Below are 27,968 nucleotides of genomic sequence, written 5' to 3'. Positions count from 1 at the left end.
ACCGGCCATGACCACTGAATTTGACAATAGAAAGTTAAATTTATATTTAATTAATAGTAGACACGTACACTGTATTTTGATGAATTATGAAACGACATTAGTCCTTTTTTTTTTTTTAAGTAACTTTCCATTAATTAAGAAAATTACACACAAAATCCCAAAAGAGCCACAGGCCCGACAGGAAGAAACAAACCTTCTCCTGTTGTACAAAAACAAACCTGCTATTGCCACTTTAACTGATCCAAGTGGACTCTCCCCTACAAACATCACCACAAAAGAAAAATACAAACCACGACGACCAGAGCATATTAGTTCTGAAAATTGCCAAACCACGTGATGAGAAGTGAATCCCCTTGAGGACTGAGAATGCTTCCTGCTTGCTGAATCCTTGAGAAGGGCTCCAGCCGGCTCCTTATGATTACTATAATGTCTTATTAGTCCTTTTCTTTATTTGTTCTTTAGGACTGAAAGACGATTTAAAAAAAAAATCCACTAATCACAAGAACATTAGAAGTGATACACACTTATCGTTAACCTCCAAGTCTGCTCGAAACCTCAATGAGGTTTGTGTCCTCTGTTCAAAACTCTAATCTGATGCACACTGTATCGCTGAGGTTATGTGTGTGTTTCAGGTGGATAGAGTTAAGGAGCCAAATTAGACAATGGGGATGATATGATATTATCGGCCATTGCTTCTGATCCAAAAGTTTTAAGCGCTGCCAATTTTCTGGCTAATTCGTTATAAGTATAAAAGGTTTTGATCGATCTTGTAATAACCGGTTTGATACTTTTTGATAGTTGGACAGTAAAATTATTTGTCTTTCAATGCCTCCTAAGTCAATGCCTCCTAATGACTTTTTTCTTTCCCTTATTTACTCATTGTGTAAATATATAGATATACCTGAGAGCAGATGCCAAGACTCCTTCAAACACCAAAGAGAACGGTGTAGTACCTACAAAACGCACAACATTAGGTATTTGTCTTAAGGCGCGAAGTTACTTTAAAAGAAATATCTGCTTGCTTCGGTTCGACCATAGTGGTCCAGCAAGACCCCACTGCGAGCATCAACATTTGGTCACGGGTTCTTCACCTATAACAAGCCATCATAGCATTTGTAAGTATATTCAAATTCGAAATGATCGGCAAAGGAGTTCGCAAGCCTTGTATATAGGTGTTGTAGAGTTGTTAGTGGAATATTTAAGGAGTTCGCAAGCTTTGTCATACTTTCAACGTAATCCATTACATGAAACGTTCCCCCTGTTATACTAGAAATGATAGAGATACTACCTTTCCAAGCTCGGTGAGAACAGGGTGGCACAACATCGTAAAGCTTTGACACCTACAGAGTAGGAAAGATTTGTAAGCCACTGGACATTGATAGAATTTTGAGAGCACAACAGAATAGAAGGAAAAAAGAAAGTACCAGCTGCAAAAGAGGGTCATCAGGTAAATGCTTCAAGGCAAACTCTCTTTGCCCTGGGATCATGTAGAGGAATTGTGTGTGTTTTTACCTTGCTATTGTTTAATGTCTTCCAAACATATTAACTGCTCTTTCGATATGTTTTCTCCACATTCCTTCACAGCTGATTTGATCCAAAGAACTTCCTGTTGCAACAAGACAAATAAGAGTCTAAGAATTTGTTCTCACCAACTAACTAATCATTGTATTATAAAACTATCACACGCTACCTACATAATAGACAAAAACAACAACAAAAAACTCATGAAGCTCTGACGTAGATTGAAGACTTGAACAAATTTTCACCTTCATGATTACTATAGCCAAAATAAAACAGTAGAAAAACAAAGATATCATGGCGGCAGATTTTATGAAAAAACAACAACAATAAACACAAGAAGCTTGTTTTAGGAGAAATTAATACTGACCTGTGGATAGTGATGTAAAGCCTCACGAGCTCTTTCATCTTTTCATCACCAAATCCCAAAGAGAATAATAAACAGTGTATTTGACATTTGTAAATAAAGAACCGACTAAGCGGATTCAGATTTCTGTCCGAAGAAAGAGTATTTATAGACTCCAGTATTTTAATTTTTTCAACAAAAATATTATAATTCAAACGGTAAAAAATGTTACCGTTTAAGAACACTTTCAACCATGAGAACAAATAGTTGACAAGTTCATTTTATAAATTTAATGTAAAAGGGGGTCTATGCTAACCTGTTGTTCCGGAATAAATCTTGCAGCTGCGACCACAGGTCCTGCATTGCCACCATTTAAACGTAATAAACAAATAACCCCACACGCAGCACTTCCAGAACCAGAAGCAATATCAAGAAGGAAAAAACAAACTATTCTTTCAAGCAGACTTTTACTATGCATTACATCAAATTCAAATATTAAGTTTATACGATATGGCGTGAACGAAATGGTCGCCGGCATGGAGACACACCACAGACTGCTGTCGCTATTATCTCCTGGATCGACAGGCAAGTGAGGGACCGGCTGCTATCTATTGGATTACTGGGGGATCGATGATTCGACGAAGCTTTACAACTCTGGTTTCAATCACGTTCTTAGCCTCTGTTTTTTGCTTTCTTTTCTAATTTTTATTTCAGTCCTAACAAATAAGGGGAAATGATCTGAAAGTGTTGCACTAGTTGTAAAAAGGTTATTTTTCTTTTGAATATAATTTAACATTTTATTCAAAAAAAAAAAAAAACAAATTCAAATATTAAGTTTAGTAAACATTTGGATCAAGCTTGAGACATATATAAAAGCTAAAACATGATCACATGCAGGGACACTGAAAGATACAAACTTATAACTCACATGTTGTGTCGATCATGTTGTCCACCATTATAGCTACTTTCCCTTTAACATCACCAAATAAGTTCATCACCTACAACATCGGAGTTAGAGTACTATATAGAAAAGAACAAATTAGATTTGGAAATTAAAAATAATTAATTAAGTGGAACAAAACCAAAAGTGTCACACCTTGGTAAGTGCATGATTGATAACAATTTTCCCACAGCCAGAAGCAACAGGAATTGCGCAAATCCACCACAAACAGAAGGAGAAAGGGCATCAAGGACACGCTGACAACAGGAAAAGAAAGCAATCAACAACACACATCTTCAATTGACTATCTTGGTTGTAAAAAAAATATTAATTGAGTAATTACCTGCCCAGTAAGTAGAGGAGTATCAGCAGCAAGCTTTGAAGCAACTGGCCTAGGCATACGTACAGGCCAGCTCTGGCATATTATCAACCAAATAAATTTAATAAGTGAAGCAAATAGCTTAAAAAAATTAGGCTTGCAAGTAGGAAAATTAGAGATTGATGCAAACCTGAAGCATTGCGAAAGATTATGGGACGAGCCCTCGCGCGACACCAACAACATGAAGTGAAACTACCACCAAATCATCAGTGGGTGTGGCCTTATTACTTATAATGAAATATCACAGGCTGTTTATGAATAATAAAGTAGAAAAAGAAGTAGAGATAAGAAAATACAAAGTCAGAAAAGCAAGCTTACTGGGCAGGTAATTACTGGCCATAAACATAATCAAAGCAGTCCATAGACTGTCTCGGAGTGAAGATGACAAGCAAGGACACGACGTTGTTGTCCTTGAGCCTACAATAAAAAATTGTAGAATAAATGGAAAGTCTGTTAGCCATCAACGAGAAAGTAAATGGGGACAAAGGAATGAAACACAATTGAGAAACTCATATCATATCCCAAGCTTACAGTCTCTTGCATCAGCAAAACGTTTGATCTTTGATTATCCCAAGCTCCAGAGCCAAATAGCAAGAAATCTCCTGTTACAAAAACAGACAACGAGAACAAACAAGGACAAGCTCAAAAATCAGTGTCTACCTAAAATCAGTTTCAAACTAATACAAATTCTATCCGAAGAAGAAGGAATCTGAGAAAGAACCTGAGCTAAAGCAGGATAAGCAGTGCCACAAGTACAAATTGTGGATCCCGCTGGAGAAACGTTGCATAAACTCCAACAACCTGAAAAAGAAAAGAGACTATGAATCTATGTGACAACTTAACATGCGATTTGGTGAATGCAATGTTTCATGGTTCTGAAATTATAAAAAAGAAACAAAAACTTCCGTATAATGTATTATACATCAGTATGTTATGTATGCACACATATAGTATAACAGTTCCAATTAAAAAGAAAAAAAGGCAGAACAGTTTTTTTATGTCTAGTACGTTACCTCGTCGCCGTATAACGTTGTAAAAAGCATGAGGAGACACAGAACCATCAGATGTTCTTCCTCCAAAACCCCAGGCAGGAAATCGAATCATGAAACTGGACTAGATGAGAAAAAAATAGAGAACAAATTTTAAGAAACCGTTAAGACTTATGAGTAAGACCAAAACCGTTAAGAAGACGTTAGCACGGAGAAGAAGCGTTGAAGAAGCGTTTCCATCAAAGCATGATCCCATAAAAGACATCATCCGATCCAAAACCTGAAATAAGTACCATAACGACAATAAAAATCACATGACATACATAGCAAGCAACCTATGCGCAATATTTAAAAACCAAACCCTATAAAAACATCAATTAGTATAGATGTGAAGTAACCAAAAAAACTCGAAGTTATATACTCTCAAACCATCGATCCTTCCCTCCACGATCTAACACAAGCAAAGAAAAACATTAGCTGATCTGTGTCAACAGTAAGAATATAACAAAGGGAAAGAGGAGACTGTCAAAGAGGCAACAAGGAGCAACGACAGAACAAAGGTTAACTTGTGGTTGTAATGAAGACGGATGGTACTACAATGATGTAGCACAGAAGAAGAAACCTTTAAAAGATGACAGACCAAAGGTAAGATTTTATCACATCAGTCCTCCTAGTGCCTTCACGATCTGCATCAAAGAGAAATACATTTTCGTTAAAAAGACATATTGAACCGATAGGCAAAAAGGTGTAAAGATGCGAGGCAACCTGAAAGTTAAAACTCAGAAATCAAACTCTCCCACAATGTTTGTTTTTTCTCTTTGAACCTCCCACACAGTAATCCTAGTTCCTCATGATCTGCATCAAAGAGAGACAGAGGTGTTTTTTCACTTTATATAGAAAGAAACAGAAAAAATCGGTTAAGTGGAAGAAGACTACCTGAAGATGTACCGCAGAGAGGACAAATACAAGCAATGAAAACAGTCACCAACCGATCAAAGCATCCTTCTCCACAATCTAAAATTAACAGAGCCAAGTAGAGTTAAAAATCGCATGAAAATAATTAAAAAGCCTTGAATGATCAATTTAGAAACCAAATTCTAGAAGAGCAACAAGAATAAGAGAGTGACAACGATCAGTCAAAGCCATCACCGATCAATTGCAGGATCATCCTCCACAAATCTAAACCAACAAAACAAAAACGCATTATGTAACTAAAAGATAAGACAAAACCACCGAACCAAAGTGACAATAAAGAAGCAAATAGAGATGATGAGTTTAGAGCAAGGAACCCATGAGAACGCTTGAAGACAATAACATGGTTTAGAAACGTGATGTTTGCTTCCAAAAGACCTGCAATACAAAGAAAGAAACGTAAGGAACAAACAAAACAAAAAAAAAGAAGTAACAAAAAAAAAAGAATCATAGGGATTTAGAAGAAAAAGGAATAAGGAGGTACCTCTAATCAATACCAAAGCTCAGTCCTGACTCCTCTCTGTTTCGTTTTGATTTCAGACTAAGGGGAAGGAAGAAGAAGAATATGGGCCGCCAACTAACACCAAAAGCACAGTTCCTAGAATTTTCAAAACACTGTCGTTTCAAGCCACAACGATCATCTTCTTCATCATTCACGAGTCACGACACGACCAGAGGTAACAACCGAGCAGAGGTTAGAGTTAGCGATGAGGAAAGTGAAGAGTTCTCTAAGTAAAGTAAAATTCAACAAAGAAGTACAAGAGAACAAACAAACCAACCTTGGATCGTGGCAGAAATCTCCTCCAAGATAGTGGTCATTGCTTGGCTGGCTCGGAACCTATGAGAGAGATAGCAAACAAAATCATCAGGTGATAGATACTCAATGGAGAAGAGAAGAGGATTTGCCAATAATATAATAGAGAGGTCTGAGAACAAACCCTGGCCGAGTAATATTGGACCCATAGATAGATACTCTATCTGGAATAAGGAACCCAAGGCATTGAGGTTCGAACCTCCATGAACCCTAATTCTCCATACCTACAGAAACATATTAAACCCAAAATCTCAGTCTCTATCTAAATTGTAAACAAAAGAAAAACAACAAACAACTTTAAAAAGGAAAATTCGACTCACAATTCATGGATCTGTGGAGTCCAAGATACTGAGATAATAAGATATATTACTTGTACAGAAGCACAGATGCAAGTACTTGACAGATAAAAATAATTAAGGGAGTAGAGTAATTAATTACACAAAGAAGGACAAGAGAACAAACAAACTAACCTTGGATCGTGGCAGAATCTCCTTCAAGATAGGGGCCATTGCTTGGCTGCAGTGTTGACTGGCTCGTAGCCTGAGAGAGCGAACAACATCATAATACACATTAAAAACAAATTAGCTTATTGATTAAGTTTTGAGACATGTAGAAACAGAGAGATCCAGAAGAAACCTGTGGACGGTGAGATAAAGCCTCATGAGCTCTTTCATCTGAGGAGCTCATGTGTGAAAAAATTGCAGCATAGCCTAAGGACTCATCTAATGGAATGGAATGATGCTACCATCCTTGTACATCCTGCAATGTTAATTCATGAAACTAGAGGTCACAAAACACACAGAGCAGAGACATACAAACCTGGCACAGCCGCATGATGAGACAAGTCTTTTGACAGCGCCTTGCACTTTGCTCAGAGTAGTCTCTCACTCCTCACTCCTCACTCCTCAGTCGTCACTCCTAAAGTCCTCCGTTCCGTTTTGTTTTCAGACAAGGGGATGGAAGGAGACGATACTCCAAAACGACAACGTCTCATCAAATAATGGACCCTAAAGAAGAAATAAAGAATTATGGTGGGCCAACTAACACCAACTAACTCCCATAATATCAAATAAAACAACAGATATGATAAAAGGTGTGTATAAATGTGAGGTAACCTGAAAGTTAAACTTAGAAATCAAACGCACTCCCAGTCTCCCACAATGATTTTTCTTTCTCTTCGAACCTCCCACATAGTAATCCTGGTTCCTCATGATCTGCAACAAAGAGAGACAGAGATGTTTTTTCTGAAGATGTAGAAAGAAAGAAAAACAACAATCGGTTAAGAGGAAGAATATTATTACCTGAAGCTGTAGCCAAGAGCAGACCAATTTTAAAGATGCAGATCTTTAAAGATGCGAGGCAACCTGAAAGTTAAACTCAGAAATTAAACGCTCTCACAATCTTTGTTTTTTCTCTTTGAACCTCCCACACAGTAATCCTAGTTCCTCATGATCTGCATCAAAGAGAGACAGAGATGTTCTTTTCACTTTATATAGAAAGAAACAGAAAAAATCGGTTCAGTGGAAGAAGACTACCTGAAGATGTACCGCAGAGAGGACAAATACAAGCCATCAAAACCGTCACCAACTGATCAAAGCATCCTCCTCCACAATCTAAAATTAACAGAGCCAAGTAGAGTTAAACATCGCATGAACATAATAAAAAAGCCTTGAATGATCAATTTAGAAACCAAATTCTAGAAGAGAAACAAGAGTAAGAGAGTGACAACGATCAGTCAAAGCCATCACCGATCAATCGCAGGATCATCGTCCACAAATCTAAACCAACAAAACAAAAACGACATTATGTAACTAGAAATAAGACAAAACCACCGAACCAAAGTGACAATAAAGAAGCAAATAGAGATGAGTTTAGAGCAAGGAACCCATGAGAACGCTTGAAGACAATAACATGGATTAGAAACGTGATGATTGGATCATGGTTTGCTTCCAAAATACCTGCAATACGAAGAAAGAAACGTAAGGAACAAAAAAAAAAGAAAGTAAAAGACGTGTTAAGAGGAAGAACTAAACCCTTTGAAGAAGTAGCACAGAGAAGAAACGTGTCCATCAAAGCCATCACTCTCATCGATAAAAGCATCATCCGAAACCTGAAACAACATAACAACAAGTAGTTAGCATGAACATACATAAAGCTACCTACGCAATTTGGAAACCAAACCCTAGAAAAAAATCAGTTAAGAGGAAGAAGACTACCTGAAGATGTAGCGCAGAGAAGACAAAAACGATCCATCAAAACCATCACCAGCCGATCAAAGCATCCTCCTCCACTAAAATATAGGGTCTTAGGCTTAAAAGGTAAAACATGCAGGCCAACATCACTAGGAAGATCAGCGACATTACTGTTAACTGAAAATTTCAATAACATAGCAAAATAATGTTGTAAGACTCCCGAATAGCACAGTCCAAATCTCAGGAACCCGAAATATTTAATGGAGTAATATTAAAACAAACTGATTGCAACAGATTTGGGAGGGAATACGGAATGAATACCTGAATTTGTCGAGCCTTTTGCATGAGAGGATAAGATAGAAGAACAAACGAACTCCCACAATGGTACCAACTTTCTGAAGATAATGAATTCACATAAAATATAGTTTGAAATCATAAAATAAGGCTAAACCAGACATACGAGAACAGGAACAACCAGCATCATTATCAATTCCACTTCGTCCACAACGATCATATTCTTCATCATTCACGAGTCACGACAAGACCAAAGGTAACAACCGAGCAGAGGTTAGCATTAGCGATGATGAAAGTGAAGAGTTCTCTAAGTAAAGTAAAATTAAACAAAGAAGGACAAGAGATCAAACAAACAAACCAACCTTGGATCGTGGCAGAAATCTCCTTCAAGACAGGGGTTATTGCTTGGCTGGCTCGGAACCTATGAGAGAGATAGCAAACAAAATCATCAGGTGATAGATAGTCAATGGAGAAGAGAAGAGGATTTGCCAATAATATAATAGAGAGGTCTGAAAACAAACCCTGACCGACTAATATTTGACCCATAGATAGATACTTTATCTGGAATAAGGAACCCATGGCATTGAGGTTCGAAGCTCTAGGAACCCTAATTCTCCATACCTATAGAAACATATTAAACCCAAAATCTCAAGCTCGATAAAAAAAAAGAAACAAGAACAAATTTAGAAAGCAAATTCGGCTCACAATTCATGGATCGGTTGAGTAGTAAGTTCGAACCATCATCATGTTGCTCTCTTGTCGCCACTAGAACGATCTCTCTCTGTTTCTTTCTCTCAAATTTGTTGGGCTGGAACTCCTAAGGACAATATTTTTCAAGAGCTGGGACAGACTCACTCTGAGAGATGTAGAGGAGCTTAAGAGTTCCACGAAGTTGCAAAGTTTCACCTTTGGGAGGACATGTTTACACTCTTTGGCCGCTCTAGTGGCAGTCCAAGAACCCGGTCCCATATCACCTGAAAAGAGAAAGAGAAAACAGCATCACAAAGATGAGTGTGGTTTTATTCAAAGAGAACTGTCAATAGCGCGAAATTATGTCTGTGTGGGTTTATTCAAAGAGAACTGTGTGGGTTTATTCAAAGATGAGTGTCAATAGCGCGAAATTATGTCTGTGTATGTACCTGTGAGCAGATGACGAGATCCCTTGAGACAGCCAAAAAGCACAGTGTAGTATCTAAATCTGAAACAAAAGGTCACTCTATTAATTATAACCAAGATTCAGTAAAACAAGGCCTGTGGTTAGTCAGACTTAAGTGATAAAGATGCAGTTTTGTACCTTTCTTTCTGTTAGACGGTAATAGTTCAGCAGCACTCTACTAAGAGCATCAACGTTAGGCCACGGGTGGTCTGTAAACCTGTACTTGGTCAAACACCATCAATCCAATAGAATTAGTTTTAATTCTTGAAAGCATCTCCACGATCTGCAAAAAGAGTGCAAGAAGTAGAACCATCAGATGCTAATTTGTAATTCTAATAGAAAGAGCCAATTAAAGAGAAAACCCCTTAATAAAGACCCTAGAATTGTTATACCTTTACTTGCTCGATCAAATCAGATAAATCCAGTTGAAGAAGAAGAAGAAGAAACGTCATGGAAACAAATAACGTCCGTCCTCCTCTGATACTCACTTGGCACCATATCCAGCTAATTCATCAACGATACTCAAGAGTTAATCTAGCTAATTCATCAACGATACTCAAGAGTTATAAGACAAGAAAAGAGAAGAGAAGGTGATCGTTCGTTTATCAAATTCTATTGATGTCGTTATTGTTTGGGTCATCATCAACCCTAAGGCTAAGCAACGCAGAAGTTTGTTTACCTCTGTGATTGCTTCGGTAGGAGTAACTTGTTATTTACTGAGGCTTGCTCTGTGTTGTAGCTACTGGTTCTAATACGACACTTTATCCTGCAATAACAAGAATGGTTAAAAGAAGTAGTTGAACTTAAACAATAGTGATGGATGATTTGAAACAAAACATTGAGGAGTTCTTCTTCTTCTTCTTCGTCTTCTTCTTGGGCGTTTGCTCATGGTCTAATTCATGCATTGGTAGAGCTAGCTAGCGGCTATGTTTGTGACACTCCTTTCCCTACAATTAGTGAGACAAATCAATCAACACACGAAATTTAGAAAAACCATCCTCACTTGCACCATATCTGAATTAATCAAGAAAAAAAAAAAGATGAAATTAAGTTGCATAACCTGAATTAAGCTCAATCAAACGTCAAAGTAACAACCATTAAAAAGCATAACCTGTGATCCCGACGCTTTGGCCAAAGATGCGGTAAAACCCCACACCAAGAACCGGAGATCCTGAAACACCAGATAAAAAAAAAGAAGTTAGACCAAACCAACAAGCAACAACGATGGAGAAGAGAGGAATGAGACCAAATTATATGCGAAGATGTATAAAATGCAAACCTCTGGTTTAGAGAGGAGCTTAAGTAAGAGCCCGATTGAAGAAGGCTCCTTGGACATTACTTGACTGCAGTGTTGGGTTCGGAACCTAAGAGAGAGAGAGAACAAAATCATCAGGTGATATAGTAAATGGAGAAGAGAAGAGGATTTGGCCATAAAATAGAAGTCTGAGAACAAACCCTGCCGAGTAAGATAGATTCTCCGAATTGACACGTACCTGGACAATTTCACCAAGATCGTCTTTTTCCTCTGCAAAACCTCTCTGGCCTTTGTCCTGATGATGTTGATGAAATTTCGATCGAACTTCTTATAGAAAGATTTCAATGCCTAAAGAAAAAGAAAAAAAGCAACTTGTTATATACTTTGAGCCAGACAGGTTTGAACTGAGAATACGTAAGCATACCGTTGAATACTTTGTAGGAAATCAACCAATCGACAGAGGGAGAATGTTTCCTCTGGGCAAGCTTTTTGTCCAAACCTCAGAAGACCTGCAGAAGAAAAGAAAAAGAAAAACAATGCTAATACGAGTCTGCGGCAGTTCTAAAATCAAACACCATCTGGTTTATCTCAATCGAGATATATGAATATGTAGAAGATAGGGAAGCAGCCATGAACGACATAACTACCTTAACAATACGAAGGGTTGCAGAAGTCACATGATCTGAAAAGTCTCCTCCAGGAGGTGAAACGCCAAAAAAAAACATGGCCATATCGTGGAACGACCTGCACGACAAATGTTTATTAAAAATTTCCTAGCAACATTCACAAGCAACGCCAAAAATCAAAACATAATCCCAAGCTTTTATTCATTAATTGGACAATGATTCAAGTTATGGCCTGTCCTGGTTAGCATGCAATACAAATTACAAACGGTCTATTACTCCCAGACGGCCTATCACTCCCAGCTTTCATTTCAGAGCATCTAGGCTTTTGAAAAGGATAAGCAGAGCATAATTTTGTTTACCTTGCCACTGTTTAACGTTTTCCATATATAATCTTTTGGCTGTGCCTGACTGATAACAGCTTTCCCACAGCCAGAATCACCAGGGATGGAACCAAGAACAGAAGTGAAAAGGGATCGAAAACACACTGACAACAGGAAATGAAAGCAATCAACAACACACATCTTCAATTGACTGTCACTGCTTAAAAAAAATTGAGTAATTACCTGCCCAGCAAGTAGAGGAGTATCGGCAGCAAGCTTTGATGCAACTGGCCTAGGCGTACGTACAGGCCAGCTCTGACATGTTATCAACCAAAACCAGTTTAATAAGTGAATCAAAATTAAGACCAAATGAACACTTAAATAGGGAGAAATATGCAGTCAAACACCACACATTACCAAAGTTGATCGGGACAGAAACACCCCCGAGGGATGTACACATCACCGGATATTCTCGCAATAGCCTTCAAAATCCTCCTGTGAGATATGAAACAAAATAATCACCATAAGCCAGCCACTGTCTGTCGTTCAAACAAATCATAAACGTCAAAACTTTTTGTCTAGCAAGAATATATATCCTTTATAACTTTTATGTCAAATACATGTTAAATCAATAAATCAAACCATGATAGATAGTCAATGGAGAAGAGAAGAGGATTTTCCAATGAAATAGAGGTCTGAGAACAAACCCTGACCGAGTAATATTGGACCACAGATAGATACTCTATCTGATTTTAAGGAACCCATAGGGGTTTGAGTTTGAAGCTCCAGAACCCTAATTCTACATACCTACAAAAACATATTAGACCCAAAATCTCAGTCGCAATTTAGTTCTGATCTACATTGCAACAAAACCCCAGTGTAACGCTCACCTGTTTAAGTTTATGTCTGCTCTCTTCTCTCGTCGCCACCATTACAACTCTCTGCAATGTAAAATTAGGTATAAACTAGAGTTATATTTGCAAAAGTCAGAACACTCAGTTTATAATTACCACCGGCTTATTTTGCTATGCTTTGATGAGTCATGACTCATGAAACTAGAGGTCAAAAAAACACAGAGCAGAGAAATGAACTACAAACCTGGCACACCCGCACGATGAGCCTCAACTTGCTCTTTGTTTGGCCCCTATATCGAAAAGAGACAGAACTATACCTTAGAATCATATAATAAGGGAAACAAAAATTGTATCAAAAGAGACAGAACTATACCGTAGGATCATATAATAAGGGAAACAAAAATTGTAAGAAACATTCCCGTGACCATTTATGTATGAAAATGTTAAAAAGATTATCCAACCTTTGCAGTTAACGGCAGCCACAGAGGACCCTCAGGTAAGGGCTTTACTCCAGATTGAGCTGAAGAGTTTTCTGGCATTCAAGAATCGACATTCCCCTAAAGCGTATTCCCTATAATAAAAAAGGAGTAGAATATATAATAAGAGAAAGCCTTCATAATCAAAGAAGAGAGGATTAAAAAATCATTAGAATACATACCATATCAACAGTGATGTTACAGAGCCAAGAAGAGTTAAAAATCGCATGAACATAATAAACAAAGCCTTGAATGATTCAATTTAGAAACCAACCCCTAGAAGAGCAACATGAGTAAGAGAGTGACAACGATCAGTCAAAGCCATCACCGATCAGTCGCAGGATCATCCTCCTCAAATCTAAACCAAGAAAAAAAAAACGAAAAGTTAATAACATGTAATTAGAAAAAACCACCGAACAAAATAGACAATACATAATCAAATAGAGATGGGTTTAGAGCAAGGAACCCATGAGAACGCTTGAAGACAATAACATGGATTATAGAATACGTGATGATTGGATCATGGTTTGCTTCCAAAAGGCCTGCAAAACGAAGAAAGAAACGTAAGGAACAAAACAAAACAAAAATTATAAGTAAAAGACGTGTGAAGAGGAAGAAGAAAACCCTTTAATAATGTAGCACAGAGAAGAAGCGTGTCCATCAAAAAGCCATCACTCTCATCGATAAAAGTATCATCCAAAACCTGAAACAACATAATAACAAGTAAATAGCATAAAGATATATAAAGAGGTTTCAGGTTCTTGATGCTGCCTGGGATATAACAAAGGGAAAGAAGAGACCATGAAAGAGGTAACATGGAGCAACGACAGATTAAAGGCATCCTTCAAGAAAAAACTGAGACACAAGAGAATAAAGGTTAACTTGTGGTTGTAATGAAGACGGATGGTAATAAAAAGATGTAGCACAGAAGAAACCTGAAAATATGACAGACCAGAAGAAAGATTTATCATATCAGTCCCCCCGGTGCCTCGACAAAGTTTAAGAACAAACTCGTGTAGGAAAGAATCTGTGGATCATCGATCTCTCATCTGAATGTGTGTACACAGCAAGAACATCATCTGGGAAACACAAGAAACAAAAGACCAATAATAAGATGATATCAAATAAAACAACAGATATGCTGAACGGTGTATAGATGTGAGGTAACCTGAAAGTTGAACTCAGAATCAAACGCACTCCCACAATGATTTTTTTTTTCTCTTCGAACCGCTCCAACACAGTAATCCTGGTTCCTCATGATCTGCAACAAAGAGAGACAGAGATGTGCTTTCACTTATATAGAAAGAAGAAAACAAAAATCAGTAAAGAGGAAGAATACTACGACCTGAAGATGTAGACAAGAGAAGAGAAAAAAGATCCATCAAATAAAACCATCACCAATTCGAGCAGTGATGGAATGACTACAAGAGTGTCAATAAGAAGAGAGGGTACCTTTGGGAAGACCTTGAAGATAAAACTAGAATTCCAACCAGCAAAACCACGAACAAGGATGTCAGGCTGTGGATATGCAATCAAAACACACACATAAAGGTAACAATTTTATGAAGATGATGAATTCACAAAGAGAAATAGTTTGACATCATAAAATAAGGCTAAATCAGACATACCTATATCAATGTGGTGATGACACTAGGAGAACAGGAACAACCAACACCATATTATCAATTCCACTTCATATCATGTCAATACAACAACAAAATTTCCATTTAATAAAATTGCAAACTGTTTACAAAATTCATAATACGAAGAAGCACTGATCATTATTAGCAAATCTTAAAGCAACACAAGAAACATATAACTAACCCGAGATACGTATGGCGTTAACTTTAACGACGGCAGGCTCAGAATAAATCGCAATGGAGAAAGCCACCTTCAAAGCACAAACACGAAGCAAGTCAGTGAGCATTTATTGAGCTATAATGCAACACCAAAAGAAAAACCAATTCGCCAAAGTAACATCTGATCAAAGCGCATCAGCAATCTAAAATTGGAAGATCTTGGCATCGAATGAATTCATTACCTGCCATATGGAATCAATGCAATCCACAAGTCACAAAATCTCGTCAGTAACAAGAATACAAGTAAGATCAATAGATAGTGAGACCATCATAAAATAAAGCTAAATCAGACATACCCTTATATCAATGTGGTGTGACGGTAGGAGAACAGGAACAACCAGCACCATTATCAATTCCCAGTTAAGCAAATTGCAAATTGTTTTAAAAATCTAATATGAAGAGAAACACTGAAACAAATATCAAAGCAACACAAGGAACAGATAATAAAATTGAATCAGACATAAGTGAAGGATGATATGAAATAAAACCTGGACGTTGGCTCATGGAATGGTGTCATTCAATGGAATTAGTTGTACATGGTCTCTACCTTCCTTGAATGATGATAATCTCCTTGATCGGATTCACAAAATAATTAAAACCTTAAAATTGTAAATGTAACCAAAAAAAAAAAGCAAATTCATCGATCAAATCTGTAGAACCAGCTTATGTTGTTACCTTAAGCAAGCACGTTGGCGACGATTGTGTTCTGAATCATCAACGAGAGAAATAGTCAATCAAAGCTGTAATTAAAGCGAATCGGTAGAGATTTAGAAGAATAAGGTACCTCTTATCAATACCAAAAGCTCAAATCCTCACTCCTCACTCCTCTGTTCCGTTTTGATTTCAGAGAAAGGGATGGAAGAAGACGATGCTCCAAAAATGACGACGTCTCAATTAATGGACCCTAAAGAAGAATATGGATCGCCAACTAACACCAAAAGCCCAATTCGCAGAATTTCCAAAACGCCATCGTTTCAGGCCTCAACGATCATCTTCTTCGTCATCATTCACGACCCAAGGGAAAAAAAAAAAAGAGCAGATGTTAGAGTTAGCGATGATGAAGTGAACACAAACAAACAACAAGGGTTAGGAAGATTCGGTGACCTTGATCTGGATCTAGGGTTTTTCGAGTTGTTTTATCTGTTACCTTATCGTAGAGAGAGAGAGAGAGAGAGAGAGAAATCATTGAAAGATTAAATTTAAAAGCTTTACCAATTTTGTTCTTTCTTGGGCCTCTCTTCTCTGCGACTGCGACCTTGTTCAGGTTTTCTCTTCCGTCGCCCCATTATAACATCATTGATTGATAAAATCCTGGAAAATAAACAGAAACAACAAGTTAGGAACCAAACCCTAGAAAAGAATTAAAATCCAATGATCGATTCAAAGAAAAACATCAGAGAGACTAGTTTAGAAGAATGTAACCACCAACGAAACAGACCGAGCGAGAGAAGATACTGTACTAGAGAGAGAGAGGAACAAAACCCTTGAAGACGTAATCATAGAGAAGAAGCGTGCGCGTCCATATCAAAAGTGACCGTTGGAGAGATTCATGTAAAGTTTTTCTTTTTTTCTTTTTTTGTTTGGTAAATTTCTAAAGTGACCGTTAGAGAGAGATTCATGTAAACGTTTTTTTCTTTTTCTTGGTCTCATCATACGATCTCTTCTCCAACGGTCAGAAAACACTAACACGATTGAGGACGCGATATCGAGCAAAGGCTTCTTATTTTTTTTTCGAATATGCATAATTTCCTTTTTTTTCTTCTATTTTGCTTTTTTTTTTTTTTTTTTTTTTGCCAACTGCTATGCTAATGCTCGATTCATTCATTTCTCCCTCTTTTTTTTTTTTTTCTTTTCTTTCATTCAACTTAAATGTATTCATTGGTCAGTCAAACTAAACCGGAAATAAATTATACGTTTGCTAGAAAATCAATGCAAACCAAATTAAATCAGTACTCATACACTCGAAAATAAAGTTAATATTAAATCTACCATCTCTTTTCTTTTTTTTGAATGAATGTGAAATTATATTCAAGTCAAAAAAAGTCCTTTGTACAATAGATGCGTCCTTCTACTGAAAAAACAGAGGATTGAAATAGACTTTAAAGTATTGCCAAAACAAACTAAACTCTCGATTGAAACCAGAGAAGAAGACCATCCTTCAGCTTGTCAGGACAATGCCGCTGGATAGAGGAGACTTTATTTCGAACTAGACGATCCAAAGTGTGGATAAGTTGAGCCTCGGTGCGCGGCTGCTCACCATGACGACGCCTATTCCGCTCACACCAGATGGTATGAACAGCTGCCTGGAAAACAAGTCTGAGAAGGAAACGAGTTGTGCTTCGAAACGTTGATGCAGAGAGCAGAGAGATGAGCTGATCAAACCGGTTCGTATAATGAGGCCGGAGTAGAGTACGAGTTAACGCTGACCACACCCGTGAGGTATCTACCATCTCTTTTCTTTCACTTCGATCGTCTAATTTCTCACCAAATAAAGTATTAAAAAGCTCGAATCATTGTTTCATGTTTGTTTCGATCCTCTTGCATGCTAATTGAGCCATGAAAGCAACATGAATAGGAATATGAAGAAGATGAAGAAGACGAAGAAGGAGAACGAAGACAAAGGATTGTGAATATATGTGGAGGATTCTAAGTTATCGGCTTTACAAATCCCATCCCACAAATTCTAATCTTTGGATATATGGTTCCTCTTCGACTCCTCTTATTCATCACTCCCGCGTTTCTCTCCTTCCTTTTCATCTCCCATCTCTGCGACAACTACCAAGTCATTCGATCGACCTGCATGAACCAAATCAATATCTTAAGTTTTTCTTTGTCAATAATTTATTTATTTGATATTAATATGATCTATTATTTAACTCCCTATCAAAGGTAGAATACACAGATTTGCGTGCTTTTATATATTGTTATGGTGTTTAAGACTTTAAATTAATAAATTCCCACGTTTCTTTGCTAAACATTTGGTACTTGCACGACAAGTTATCTTCCTTTGTCTAGAGTTTTAGGTTTCATATCAAACCGAGTAAGCAGATTACGGTTCTCGGGTCGCATAAAGAAATAACCGGTACATTGTAACAGCTTACAATGATAGCTAGAACCGATAAACAAAGAGATTTGTGAAATACAGTAGAACCTCCATAAATTAATACTCGATAAATTAATAATCTCTATAAATTAATTAATTTATTCGGTCCTAAGTTGAGACCCCTGTTTTAAAACGCGGCCGCCGAAACCGCCGAGGCGCTGTTTAATCGCTCGGCGGTGGTGCTCTGCCGGGATTTTACTCTAATCGGTTTTAAAATCGGAAAAATGGAAAAAATCAACTTTTATTGCTGAAAATAAGATGATAGATGTTGGATCTAGTATTTGTTCATCAAAAACAGTTGAACTGGGGGAAAAATCGATGAAAAACAACTTATTAAGTCACTGGCGGCAAAATTAGGGTTGCAGGTTTAGAAAGGATCGTGTGAGGAAGATGAACCGGAAATGACGTTTCTGTGTATGTGTGTTAAAGATGATTAAAAAGAAATATTGCTTGTCATTCAATGGAGATATGTTGTTTATAATTCAAAGTTGTCTTAACCCGAATGGAAAAGGGTGTGGTGACAATGGAGATTGATAGTGGGCTGCTACGGACGACTAGTAGTAGGGACGCAACTTGGGTAGTTGTAGAGCTGGATGAGTCAAGATGAAAGATGTTAAAAAAAAATGGTTGATTCTTATTTTGGGGTTTTTGAGAGAGCCTTAGAAAATGGATGTTGTACTAAAAGGAAAAAAAATATAGAGGATTGGAAGAAGAGGAAGACGCTACGTCTACAATGTATGAAGTTTGATAGGTGGTATAGGAATCCACTAAGGATAGTGAAATGGAGACCACTAAAGATTATGAGGAGACATTATTTCTATTTGGTGTTCGATGAATGCAGAACGGACATTATGTGGTGAAGGTGGATTACATGAGAAGTACTACATTGAAAGAAAAAAATGCATAGAAGCGTGAAACCCAAAAAGAACGGAAATGTTAGGAAAGTGTTAAGGAATACACTATGATAATTTCAGGAAAAAGAAATGTAAACCTTCCTACGGATGTTAGCAAGAGTGAGCACAAAGGAAGCATGGTGGATCATAAAACCACATGTCACATGAGACCAAAAGGTTATAGTTACGATTATACTACAAGTTGTTGTTAAACAAGTTGTTTATTTCTGAAGCAATTATTTTCATAACTCAAGGTAATGGAGAAACCTTTTATTGAAAATTCGGGTATTCTATTCAAGTTTTAGAACTATTTGAAGAATGTGTGTTATGTCTATGCGAAGGAAAGCTAAAGGAACTATGACACTTGACGTTCCAAGTGGTCATATGGATAACATCGGATATGCTACAATATAAGATAAAGATTTGTATTTGTTGAATCAAAAGTTGAATAGCAAATGCAGAGAGGAATTATTCTAGTGAATGGAAACTAGAGTTGAATAACAAACCCAAGTGGAAAGTTGTGATTCGTTGTTGATTAGAAAAGTTTGAAACATTCGAAGAGAACATCTAGAGGGAGGACACTCCCAGTTGAGTTGGATACTGAGTTGGAGAGAAACTACTTCACAAATTCGAGGACAAATTTATTTTAAGTGGGAGAGAATTGTAACATCCCGGATTTTGACAATTGGGTTTTGTTACTAAGAACAGCCCACTAAAGGCCCAATTGAAGTTAAAGCAGAGGAGAAGAGGGTTTTGGTGTGTGCTCTCATTAAGCCACAAAATAGAATCGGGGATTATCAAACCTAAATCCAGCAGCCTCCGAGAGTGGCAGAGACGAGAGACAGCGGAGCCATTGTCGTTGTTGTTGTTGCTTCTTGGTGTTGTGCTTGAAGAGGTGAAGGAATCCGAGAACGTTGGGAAGCGAGGTCGTTGCCGTTCACCGCCATTAGCAGCCACCGTGAGTTACCATTGGAGTTGCAACGATGAGTCACTAGAGATGTCAGCCGTTGTCACCGGAGTAGTCGTAGTCATCGTCAAGACCGTTAAGGGTAAGGAAACCTAGATCTTCTTTGTAACTTGTGCAGGAAGTTACTGGCTTTGTCTGATTTGTCGCTTTGTGTTGTTCTATATTGTTGTGGCATGAGGACTTAACCACCGTGAGCTTGATCCGCCGTAGTCCGTAGACGAGTATTGCCGCCGTGTTAACAGTGCGTCGAGACTAATCACCGTGAGAGGTAAACGATGAAGCGTTACGTCTCGTGTTGTTGTTGTTGTTGTTGTGTTGTTTGTTCATTATTTAAGTCCAGAACCGAAACTTGATTATCGAACGTACGTGCATGAGTTGTGAGTTGATTTGTGGTGTCGTGCATGGTTACGTGTGTTGGTTAATTTAATATTGGTGAATCGTGTATTCTGGTCTGGTTTAGAGATTCTGTTAAACCGAGAACATGGGATCGTGATTAACATGTGGACGTGAAGTGAATTGTGCAATCGTGACGTTTGATGATTGCTATTAAATTATAAGATTTGGTTTGATTAATTATTAAATCAAGTCTAATTAATTTAATTAGTTGTCAAAAAAAAAAAAAAAAATTTAATTAAAAGGTTACCAGAATCATTTAAAATGGAGATTTTGGTTTGGACGGGTTTGATGGATTGTTGCTATTTAAACCGTTGCAGATTGAGAGTTCTTGTTGAAGTGGGTTTTGTTGGTGTTTGTTCTAAACCGAGGATTCGATTCATGTGGCTAAGGTGAGGACTAGTTGGTGTTTTCTACATATTCAAATATGTTTGGATAGTTACTTAATTTAAGGTTAAGCTGAGTATACCTATATGTTACATAGTATATAAGTAACGTATATTTGGATGAGTATATATCATATAAATATATATTTATTATAATATATAAGAACTAGAATAAATATGAGAATATAAAATGAATGTGTGTTGATTGATATTGATGTGGTTGCGTGAATGCATGTTTTTGTTATGGTAAAATAAGTGCTTGTGTGTGAGGAGATAGGTGCCAAGGGCACGTAGGTGCGGGTGAGCCGCAGAGAGTCTTGCAAGGAGAATTCCTTGTAGTTTTGTGGTGGTCTACGAGCTCGAAATGCGGGTAGATCAGGATGCCTGACGAGCCGACGTGTGTGCAATGCTAGGAACAAGTGCAAGAGGCGCTTGGGGTCCGTAAGCATGAGCACGAGTGATTGATGCTAGGACGAAGTGCATGAGGCATGGAGGTTCCGTAAGCATGGTGCATGAAGAAGTGCGAAAACATGATGGATCTGATAATGCACGAGGATAGCGTGTGATGACACGTTGTATCCGACCCGTCTTTAGGGTGGTTATGGGACTTAGTTCCATTTGTGTGATGTGTGCGCATGTTTGTGTGTCAAAGGATTTAGGACACAGTGATTGTTGCTTGTCTTAGGTTTAGACTTTGTGATTTTTTAAGCGTGTTTGGGTGTGGAGACTTCGGGAGCCCTGAAGCTTTCCCTCACTGAGTAATTATCAATTGTTCATTCCTCTCTCTTTTGCAGGTTGGTTAAGTTAAGAGTTTGTTTTGCATTGTTAGCTGGTGGTTTTGCAATAAAAAGAGCGTTTTGGGCCGGGCCAGGGAGTCAACCCGTTGACCAGCTCCGGATACCGAGTTTGGGTATTCCACAAAAACTACTTTAGTAGACACATCCATCACAAATAAGACAGAAAATACAGTGCCAACCCATTTTAAAAGGAAGTTATGATCATCTCTCATTTGACTGTGAGTAGACTGCAAAGGATGAGAGTAAAGAATAATACATGGAAAATACAATAAGACATACAGAGGAGAAATAATAACAAAAAGGAAACAATACCAAATTGAGAACAATCCTTGAGGAAACTAGTGAGGAGGAACACAAAGCTTACTTCTCTTAAATACTAGTGAACTATAACTAAAAAATAACCAAGAATCAAACCCCAGGAAAAAGCAGCTCATGAAACCTAAATCAACCAAAGATGAAAAATCCAGCATATGAGAGTAAGATAAAATACAAATATAGAGAAGCAACCTCACTAGTTGTTAACAACGGTCATGAGACAGACCAAAACTAGCCTCCCATGCATCCTCAATATACCTATAAAGGACGAGAGTATTTCACATAAGAAAAAACCCACGTCACAAGCATATGAGAGTATGATCAAACACTAAACAGAGCTGTCGCATGACGAGAGCTAAGACAACCAGAGATAAAGGGGAAAGAAACCAGTTAGTAATCTGACATTCAAATAAAAGGTGATCTTAAACCACAGGTCTAGCCTTAAGCAGACCCTACAAGACATATAAACATCCAATACAAAATTACTACCAAAGTACAAAGTATAATAAATTTAAGATCTAAATCAAAATTTTCACAAACCCTAATAAGGAAACAGAGAGAAATAAGAAACCAGAAAAGAGGTAACATGGAACGCCGAGAGATCAAAGATCAACTGAGACAGAATTTAATAGAGGTAATTGTTAATATAACAGGCTCCACACATACCTTCACTTGCAGAAAGTCAATTTCATCGCCTTGTTCATTTATGGTAAAACCCCGAGGATGCGCATTGTAAATACCTATATTCAGCAAAGAAAGACACAAGCTTCGACTCTTTGAGGAACACAGACACGAATAGTGAAAGTAGATGCATTTCAAGTATTGGGAATTACTTACAGGGCATAAGTGTTGTCCGCGGTTCTATGATAAACATTCCAGAAGCTGCATCACATTCAATAACTCCGGATTATTGGTTGAGGATTAACTTCAAACAGGTTAAAGAAAAAGGATTCTGAGATCACTTACAGGTCAAGAAAAAGGATATCAGATTTCCATTCCATCGTTGTTGTTGTTGCTCATGCATCAACCCCGATTCTATGAAGAAATTTTCTCTAAGTATATCAAAGCTTGAAACTCACAAGTTCCTGTCATTGGAAGCAAAGACGATTTTGTTGGACTTTGAGCTCCAATCTGATACAAATTAACTTGGCCACGCTGCAGCAATTCAAACAATGATCACTGCAAGGAGAATCTAGTTAGGATCTGATACAGTAAGAGTCAAGACAATAAAGCTAAATAACTGAGTACATGCACTTAGGATCTGATACATTTTTACCTTTTGGCACGATTTAGCTAACACCAGAGTTGATAGCCATTCAGCTCCTTCCAGGCTCCACACATACCTTCAAGAAACATTCCAAACTATAAAAAAAAGCACACATGATTAGTTAATTTAAATAGCAAAGTTTGAAACTTCAAATAATTGTTGTTGCGTCATATAGTGTGCATCATCCCTCATACTATGAAGTGTGAAGAAAGCATACTGAATTCTAGAGAAGGAAAAAACAATGAAAAGAAAACCAAAATCTCAGTCTCCTTTAATTAACATCAAATTCTGACCTGAATCATAACAATGAAAAGAAAAGAAAAAAAATCAAACTTTAAGCAGATTTTTTTAAAACTCACTTTGATGTCCGTGGAGTGGAAATTGAAGCGGACGAAGACAATAAATGATCTGTTACAGCCGTTAGATGCAATTGTATTTTAGATATGACAGTAAATACCACATTAAAAAAATAGATGATCTTAATAAAATTTGAAAATATCTAAAAACAAAAGGAAAACCAAAAAAGTTGTTTCATTTTTCTTAATTCCACAGTGCGCGCGTAAATCAAATAAAGAAATGGGAATTTTGCACTTACACCCACTTTCTCCTAAACTATTAACACACACACCCACTTTCTACTATCACTATACTTTTCTTATGTCAAATTACAATTTACACCCTCCAACTAAACCAACTTCTCTTTTTACTTTTTTTTTTCTTTTTCTTTCTCACTTCTCTCTCTACTATCTCTTTCTCTTTTAATATTTTGTTTCTTTAACACTTGTTTTTTTTTCATTACTATGTTTAAGTTTAGTAACTTTAGTTGTCCACAAAAAAAAAAGTTAAGAAACTTGTAAATAAACATTTTTTACATTTTTCAATATTTTTCTTTCCACAAAAAAAAAATAATTTATGAGACTAATCTAAATCAAATACAATTGAATTGGTCTTCATAGTCAAATCAACAATTTATTAGTCCAAACTAAATTAATTAAATAATTTAGAAATTAATGAATTTCTTTAACTAAAATTTTAATATGAAATAGACTGTTTGTTCACATACTTTAAGCTTAAATTAGATGCATAATGGATTAACTAAATATTGCATTCATAAGTAGTTATTCATTTGGATAAGTTTTAAGGAACTTTGATCTGTTACCAGTACCCACAAATTCTATTGGTATCCACATGACCATGAACATATGGATTCATGTTGTCATTGTATCCCAAACCCTAAATCTCTATAACTCGCAAATTCGGTTGGTATCTACATGACTACAATTAAATATATGGATTTAATGTGTTGCTAGTACCACATTTATGATCATGTGTTATGGTATTGATAACAAACTTTGATGTGTTACTAATACCCACATTTATGGTCATGTGTTACTAGTACCCACAAATTCTATTGGTATCCACATGACCATGAACATATGGATTTGATGTTGTCGTTGTATCCTAAGACCTAAATCTCTAGAACCCACAAATTCTATTGGTATCCACATGACCATGAACATATGGATTTGATGTTGTCGTGGTATCCTAAACCCTAAATCTCTAGAACCCACAAATTTTATTGGTATCCACATGACCATGAACATATGGATTTGATGTTGTCGTTGTATCCTAAACCCTAAATCTCTAGAACCCACAAAATCTATTGGTATCTACATGACCATGAACATATGGATTTGATGTTGTCCTTGTATCCTAAACCCTAAATCCCTAGAACCCATAAATTCTATTGGTATCCACATGACCATGAATATATGGAATTGATGTTGTCGTTGTATCATAATGTAGAGTAGTTCATCTAAAATATATTAATATGGATTTTAAAATATAGAAAATAGAAAATCATAATTTATTGTATAAAAATAAATAGATATTTTTTTTATAATAACTACTTAAAGTGACAACAAAAGAAAAATAAGAGTAAAAGAGAACTATGAGAGGGAGAGAAAAAGTGAAATGATCGATTAAAAAATAAATTATCCTCCACCAATTTTTGTTTTTACTCCAAATCAAATACAAGGTCAAAATTGTCCAAAAAATTAAGTCACATATGCAAAACACATCCAAAAGTACACCTTCCATTCAAAGTGGGTGTAAGTGTAAGAACTTTGATCCAAAGTGGGTGTAAGTGCAATTGACCCTAAAGAAATAAATGAGATTTGGTAAAAGGAAAATTGTGACCAGTAAAAAAAATAAAGGAAAAACCAACAACGTCTTTTGTACTGTTTTCTAAAACTAAATACGAAAGTTATGAGTAATAGAAACTACCAACATTATTTCACATCTTTTTTTTTTTACTTCTACTGCATTATAGATATAAGTTTTCTTTAATTACATTTACATATATACATTTTTTCTTTCAAACTCAAAATACATATAAAATTGATATTATTACTACTGGGCCTTAACTCACCATGGATCCATTTATATGCTCGCAGCCTATTATATCATCTACCTTGAAAGTACGATGTTAATTAAATATTTCGTTGAACTTTTTTTACACAAGTATTGTACACAAAAACGTAAAAAAAGTTTTATGTAGATTTAGGCTCTTGGTTGGTTAAAACGATTTACTCTACACAACCTCAATGATCATGGACAAAAAATAGGGTTAGCCTTATATAAAGAATGGGAAAAGGCTTTTATTTAGAAGTTTAATACCCCGATCTATTTTGGTTGAAAAAACAACATTCATATTAATAAAAAAGTGCAATTTAATACTAAAAAAATAAATATTGTCATTTTCATATCTACGATCTCTCAACAAAAAATATGTTCCAATTTTACCCTTATTCATTCATATTAATTATTAACATATAAATGACATGGAATTAATTTTAGTTTTAATTTTATCTGGAAAAAAATAATAATTATTAATATTTCATTTTATCATTATTTTATTGCTTTAACTAAAATTATATTATATTTTATTGCCAAATAAAAAAAACTTTGAAATTTTTCTAAAATTAGAGGTTTAGAGGTTTGTTATGTTAGTATAATTAGTTTGGTGGTTTAGAGTGTTATTATAATACTTAGGAGGTTTAAACTGCTACTTTTAGTCACTTTGAAGGTTAAATATGAAATTTTCCGTTTTTATTTTTAAGAATCTAGTTTGATTAGTGTTTTTATTGAATTCAGGTCGGGGCACCGATCATAAATATTTTTCACACAGACATCATCGAGAAGCTGAACCGAGCTTACTTTGACCACTTTGGATCGGAAATGGTATGTCTGTTGGTCCATTGGGCCAGCCAGGCAACTCGATGTTTTATATAGGGAGGCAGACTTATTAGCTGATGGTGAAACACTTTCAATCCAAGAAATTGTGGATACTATGCCCAGAAAAGTATTAGTTGATAGTGTTTTCAAATTTTTTTTATTTGGTGATAAATTGTAATATAATTTGAGTTAAAGAAATCAAATAACGATAAAATAAAATATTAATAACAATTATTTTTATTCAGATCAAACTAAAATTTAAATTAATTCCATATCATTCATTTATGTATTCATAATTTATATAAATGAATAACAGTAAAATTGGAATATTTTTTTTGTTAAGAGATCGTAGGTTGAAAAATGACAAAAATTTAATTTTTTGGGTATTAAACTGCACATATTTGGTCTTTAAACTTCTAAAAAAATAAATAAGGTATTTTTTGGATTTTTTAAAGAATACCCAATCTAAATGTTTAAAAATGACAATACATTTTCATATATGTATCATAATCAAATTGAATTATAGAACCATTACTTTATATTTTTCACCATTAGAGAAAGTAGAAATAATGATTATTACGAACTCAATCTGTAAGAAATATTCAACGTTGCTATCCGATAGATAATTTGAATGAGATGGTTGCAATGAAAAACCAGTAGTACCGGCCATGGGCACCGAATCGGAAAACACGTACAGTGTACTTTGATGAATATGAAAGAGCATTAGTTATTTTTATTTTATTTTGGCAATTATGAATAGTGATTGCATCAATTCTCTAATTAAGTTTGCAAACGTGCCAATCAATTCATTTACGTTTTGGAGCATATGTTCGTTATTTGTGTTTCGTCTACCCTGTTTTTGTTTATTTTGGTGATCGGCTTTTGATATATAATGTTAAACAAACTAGACTATTTTACCTGTGCCTTTGGGTTTGCTTTTCTCTCGGATGTTAAGATATATATATATATATATATATATATATATATATATATATATAAGTTGAGTTCAGAACAACCGAACAAAGAGAATAATAAACAGTGTATTTGACATTTGAAGAGATGCCACTGAATCGCTATCACCAACACACATATCCGATGAGATTTTCACTAAAAACAATCAACGATCTAAAGGAAACCGTGATAAAAAAAACCAAAAGGAAAAGCAAACCGGACATGCCGGAGAAGAGAGAAGGCAAAAAGAGAAAGAAACCGAACTACGTCGGGTTGAAACCTTAAGCTAGCCATTACCACTGTATGAGCCGAGGATGCTAGACAAGAGCCAACCATTCACTGCTATGAAAGCCAATCTATGCCGGACAAAAGACGGATACCACACCGGACGGCAAGCCAAACACCGCCGTTAAGGAAACCGGACGCTGTTGGAAATGGAAGCCAGCCACCACTGTTAGAGAAACCAGATGATGCTGAAAGAAAATCCATAAGTAGTCAATAAATCTGGACGGCAAAACAAACGGGAAAGCTTTCTCTCTCTTTGAAAGATTTTTAGAGAGAGAAGCTTTTTCACTTTTTTTATCAAAACAGATAAGTTGAGTTAAGAACAACCGACAAAGAGAATACTAAGCATTGTATTTGACATTTGTAAATAAAGAACCGACTAAG

The 27,968-nt window shown here is 36.2% G+C and overlaps 1 protein-coding gene across 4 annotated transcripts; it reads right to left on the bottom strand.

Annotated features, from left to right (window-relative positions):
- Positions 1-19: 19 nt before the first annotated feature.
- On the bottom strand, positions 20-16,572 carry LOC147944456 (uncharacterized). Of its 4 annotated transcripts, XM_087450876.1 has the most exons (63): positions 16,416-16,572; positions 16,203-16,301; positions 15,775-15,982; positions 15,666-15,696; positions 15,287-15,557; positions 14,956-15,022; positions 14,760-14,822; positions 14,584-14,649; positions 14,300-14,392; positions 14,067-14,210; positions 13,932-13,986; positions 13,756-13,834; positions 13,598-13,673; positions 13,314-13,489; positions 13,117-13,226; positions 12,900-12,945; positions 12,692-12,742; positions 12,219-12,296; positions 12,045-12,116; positions 11,841-11,965; positions 11,503-11,599; positions 11,280-11,364; positions 11,094-11,203; positions 10,880-10,964; positions 10,661-10,771; positions 10,438-10,547; positions 10,280-10,366; positions 9,993-10,104; positions 9,739-9,883; positions 9,584-9,642; positions 9,150-9,418; positions 8,972-9,065; positions 8,807-8,865; positions 8,472-8,667; positions 8,175-8,327; positions 7,992-8,068; positions 7,494-7,916; positions 7,260-7,411; positions 7,074-7,172; positions 6,595-6,965; positions 6,429-6,498; positions 6,083-6,182; positions 5,924-5,982; positions 5,629-5,785; positions 5,462-5,522; positions 5,322-5,351; positions 5,109-5,186; positions 4,938-5,027; positions 4,795-4,858; positions 4,571-4,623; positions 4,363-4,452; positions 4,197-4,291; positions 3,905-3,984; positions 3,715-3,785; positions 3,502-3,600; positions 3,314-3,375; positions 3,148-3,219; positions 2,961-3,061; positions 2,793-2,862; positions 2,346-2,580; positions 2,181-2,221; positions 1,425-1,606; positions 20-1,340 (listed from the first exon to the last, which is right to left on the bottom strand). In XM_087450876.1, the coding sequence occupies exons 40-43, from the start codon at positions 6,630-6,632 to the stop codon at positions 5,960-5,962; spliced, it is 231 nt and encodes a 76-aa protein (XP_087307002.1). In that variant the 5' UTR covers positions 6,633-6,965; positions 7,074-7,172; positions 7,260-7,411; positions 7,494-7,916; positions 7,992-8,068; positions 8,175-8,327; positions 8,472-8,667; positions 8,807-8,865; positions 8,972-9,065; positions 9,150-9,418; positions 9,584-9,642; positions 9,739-9,883; positions 9,993-10,104; positions 10,280-10,366; positions 10,438-10,547; positions 10,661-10,771; positions 10,880-10,964; positions 11,094-11,203; positions 11,280-11,364; positions 11,503-11,599; positions 11,841-11,965; positions 12,045-12,116; positions 12,219-12,296; positions 12,692-12,742; positions 12,900-12,945; positions 13,117-13,226; positions 13,314-13,489; positions 13,598-13,673; positions 13,756-13,834; positions 13,932-13,986; positions 14,067-14,210; positions 14,300-14,392; positions 14,584-14,649; positions 14,760-14,822; positions 14,956-15,022; positions 15,287-15,557; positions 15,666-15,696; positions 15,775-15,982; positions 16,203-16,301; positions 16,416-16,572; the 3' UTR covers positions 20-1,340; positions 1,425-1,606; positions 2,181-2,221; positions 2,346-2,580; positions 2,793-2,862; positions 2,961-3,061; positions 3,148-3,219; positions 3,314-3,375; positions 3,502-3,600; positions 3,715-3,785; positions 3,905-3,984; positions 4,197-4,291; positions 4,363-4,452; positions 4,571-4,623; positions 4,795-4,858; positions 4,938-5,027; positions 5,109-5,186; positions 5,322-5,351; positions 5,462-5,522; positions 5,629-5,785; positions 5,924-5,959. The 4 variants fall into 4 exon arrangements, with proteins under 4 accessions (XP_087307002.1, XP_087306999.1, XP_087307000.1 ...); XM_087450873.1 differs by lacking the exons at positions 2,346-2,580; positions 16,203-16,301; positions 16,416-16,572 and having other exon boundaries at positions 1,425-2,221; positions 4,197-4,858; positions 5,109-5,522; ... (1 more) ...; positions 15,479-15,557; positions 15,775-16,145; XM_087450874.1 differs by lacking the exons at positions 2,346-2,580; positions 16,203-16,301; positions 16,416-16,572 and having other exon boundaries at positions 1,425-2,221; positions 4,197-4,858; positions 5,109-5,522; ... (2 more) ...; positions 15,479-15,557; positions 15,775-16,145.
- Between the last annotated feature and the right edge of the window lie 11,396 nt (positions 16,573-27,968).

This window comes from Camelina sativa, chromosome 5 (genome assembly GCF_030686135.1).
Source record: "Camelina sativa cultivar CO46 ecotype springtype chromosome 5, ASM3068613v1".
Classification (NCBI taxonomy): domain Eukaryota; kingdom Viridiplantae; phylum Streptophyta; class Magnoliopsida; order Brassicales; family Brassicaceae; genus Camelina; species Camelina sativa.
The sequence above is the reverse complement of the archived record's forward strand: the minus strand, read 5'-3'. Positions and strand labels throughout refer to the sequence as shown.

What these genes read in the sequence shown, in the direction of transcription:
- LOC147944456 (XM_087450873.1), bottom strand. Translation starts at nt 10,505, where the DNA reads ATGCATGAATTAGACCATGAGCAAACGCCCAAGAAGAAGACGAAGAAG. An exon ending in AAGAAGAAGAACTCCTCAAT is followed by an intron (nt 10,367 to 10,437) that starts GTTTTGTTTCAA and finishes TTGTTATTGCAG; the next exon opens with GATAAAGTGTCGTATTAGAA. An exon ending in CTACCGAAGCAATCACAGAG is followed by an intron (nt 10,105 to 10,279) that starts GTAAACAAACTT and finishes TTGATGAATTAG; the next exon opens with CTGGATATGGTGCCAAGTGA.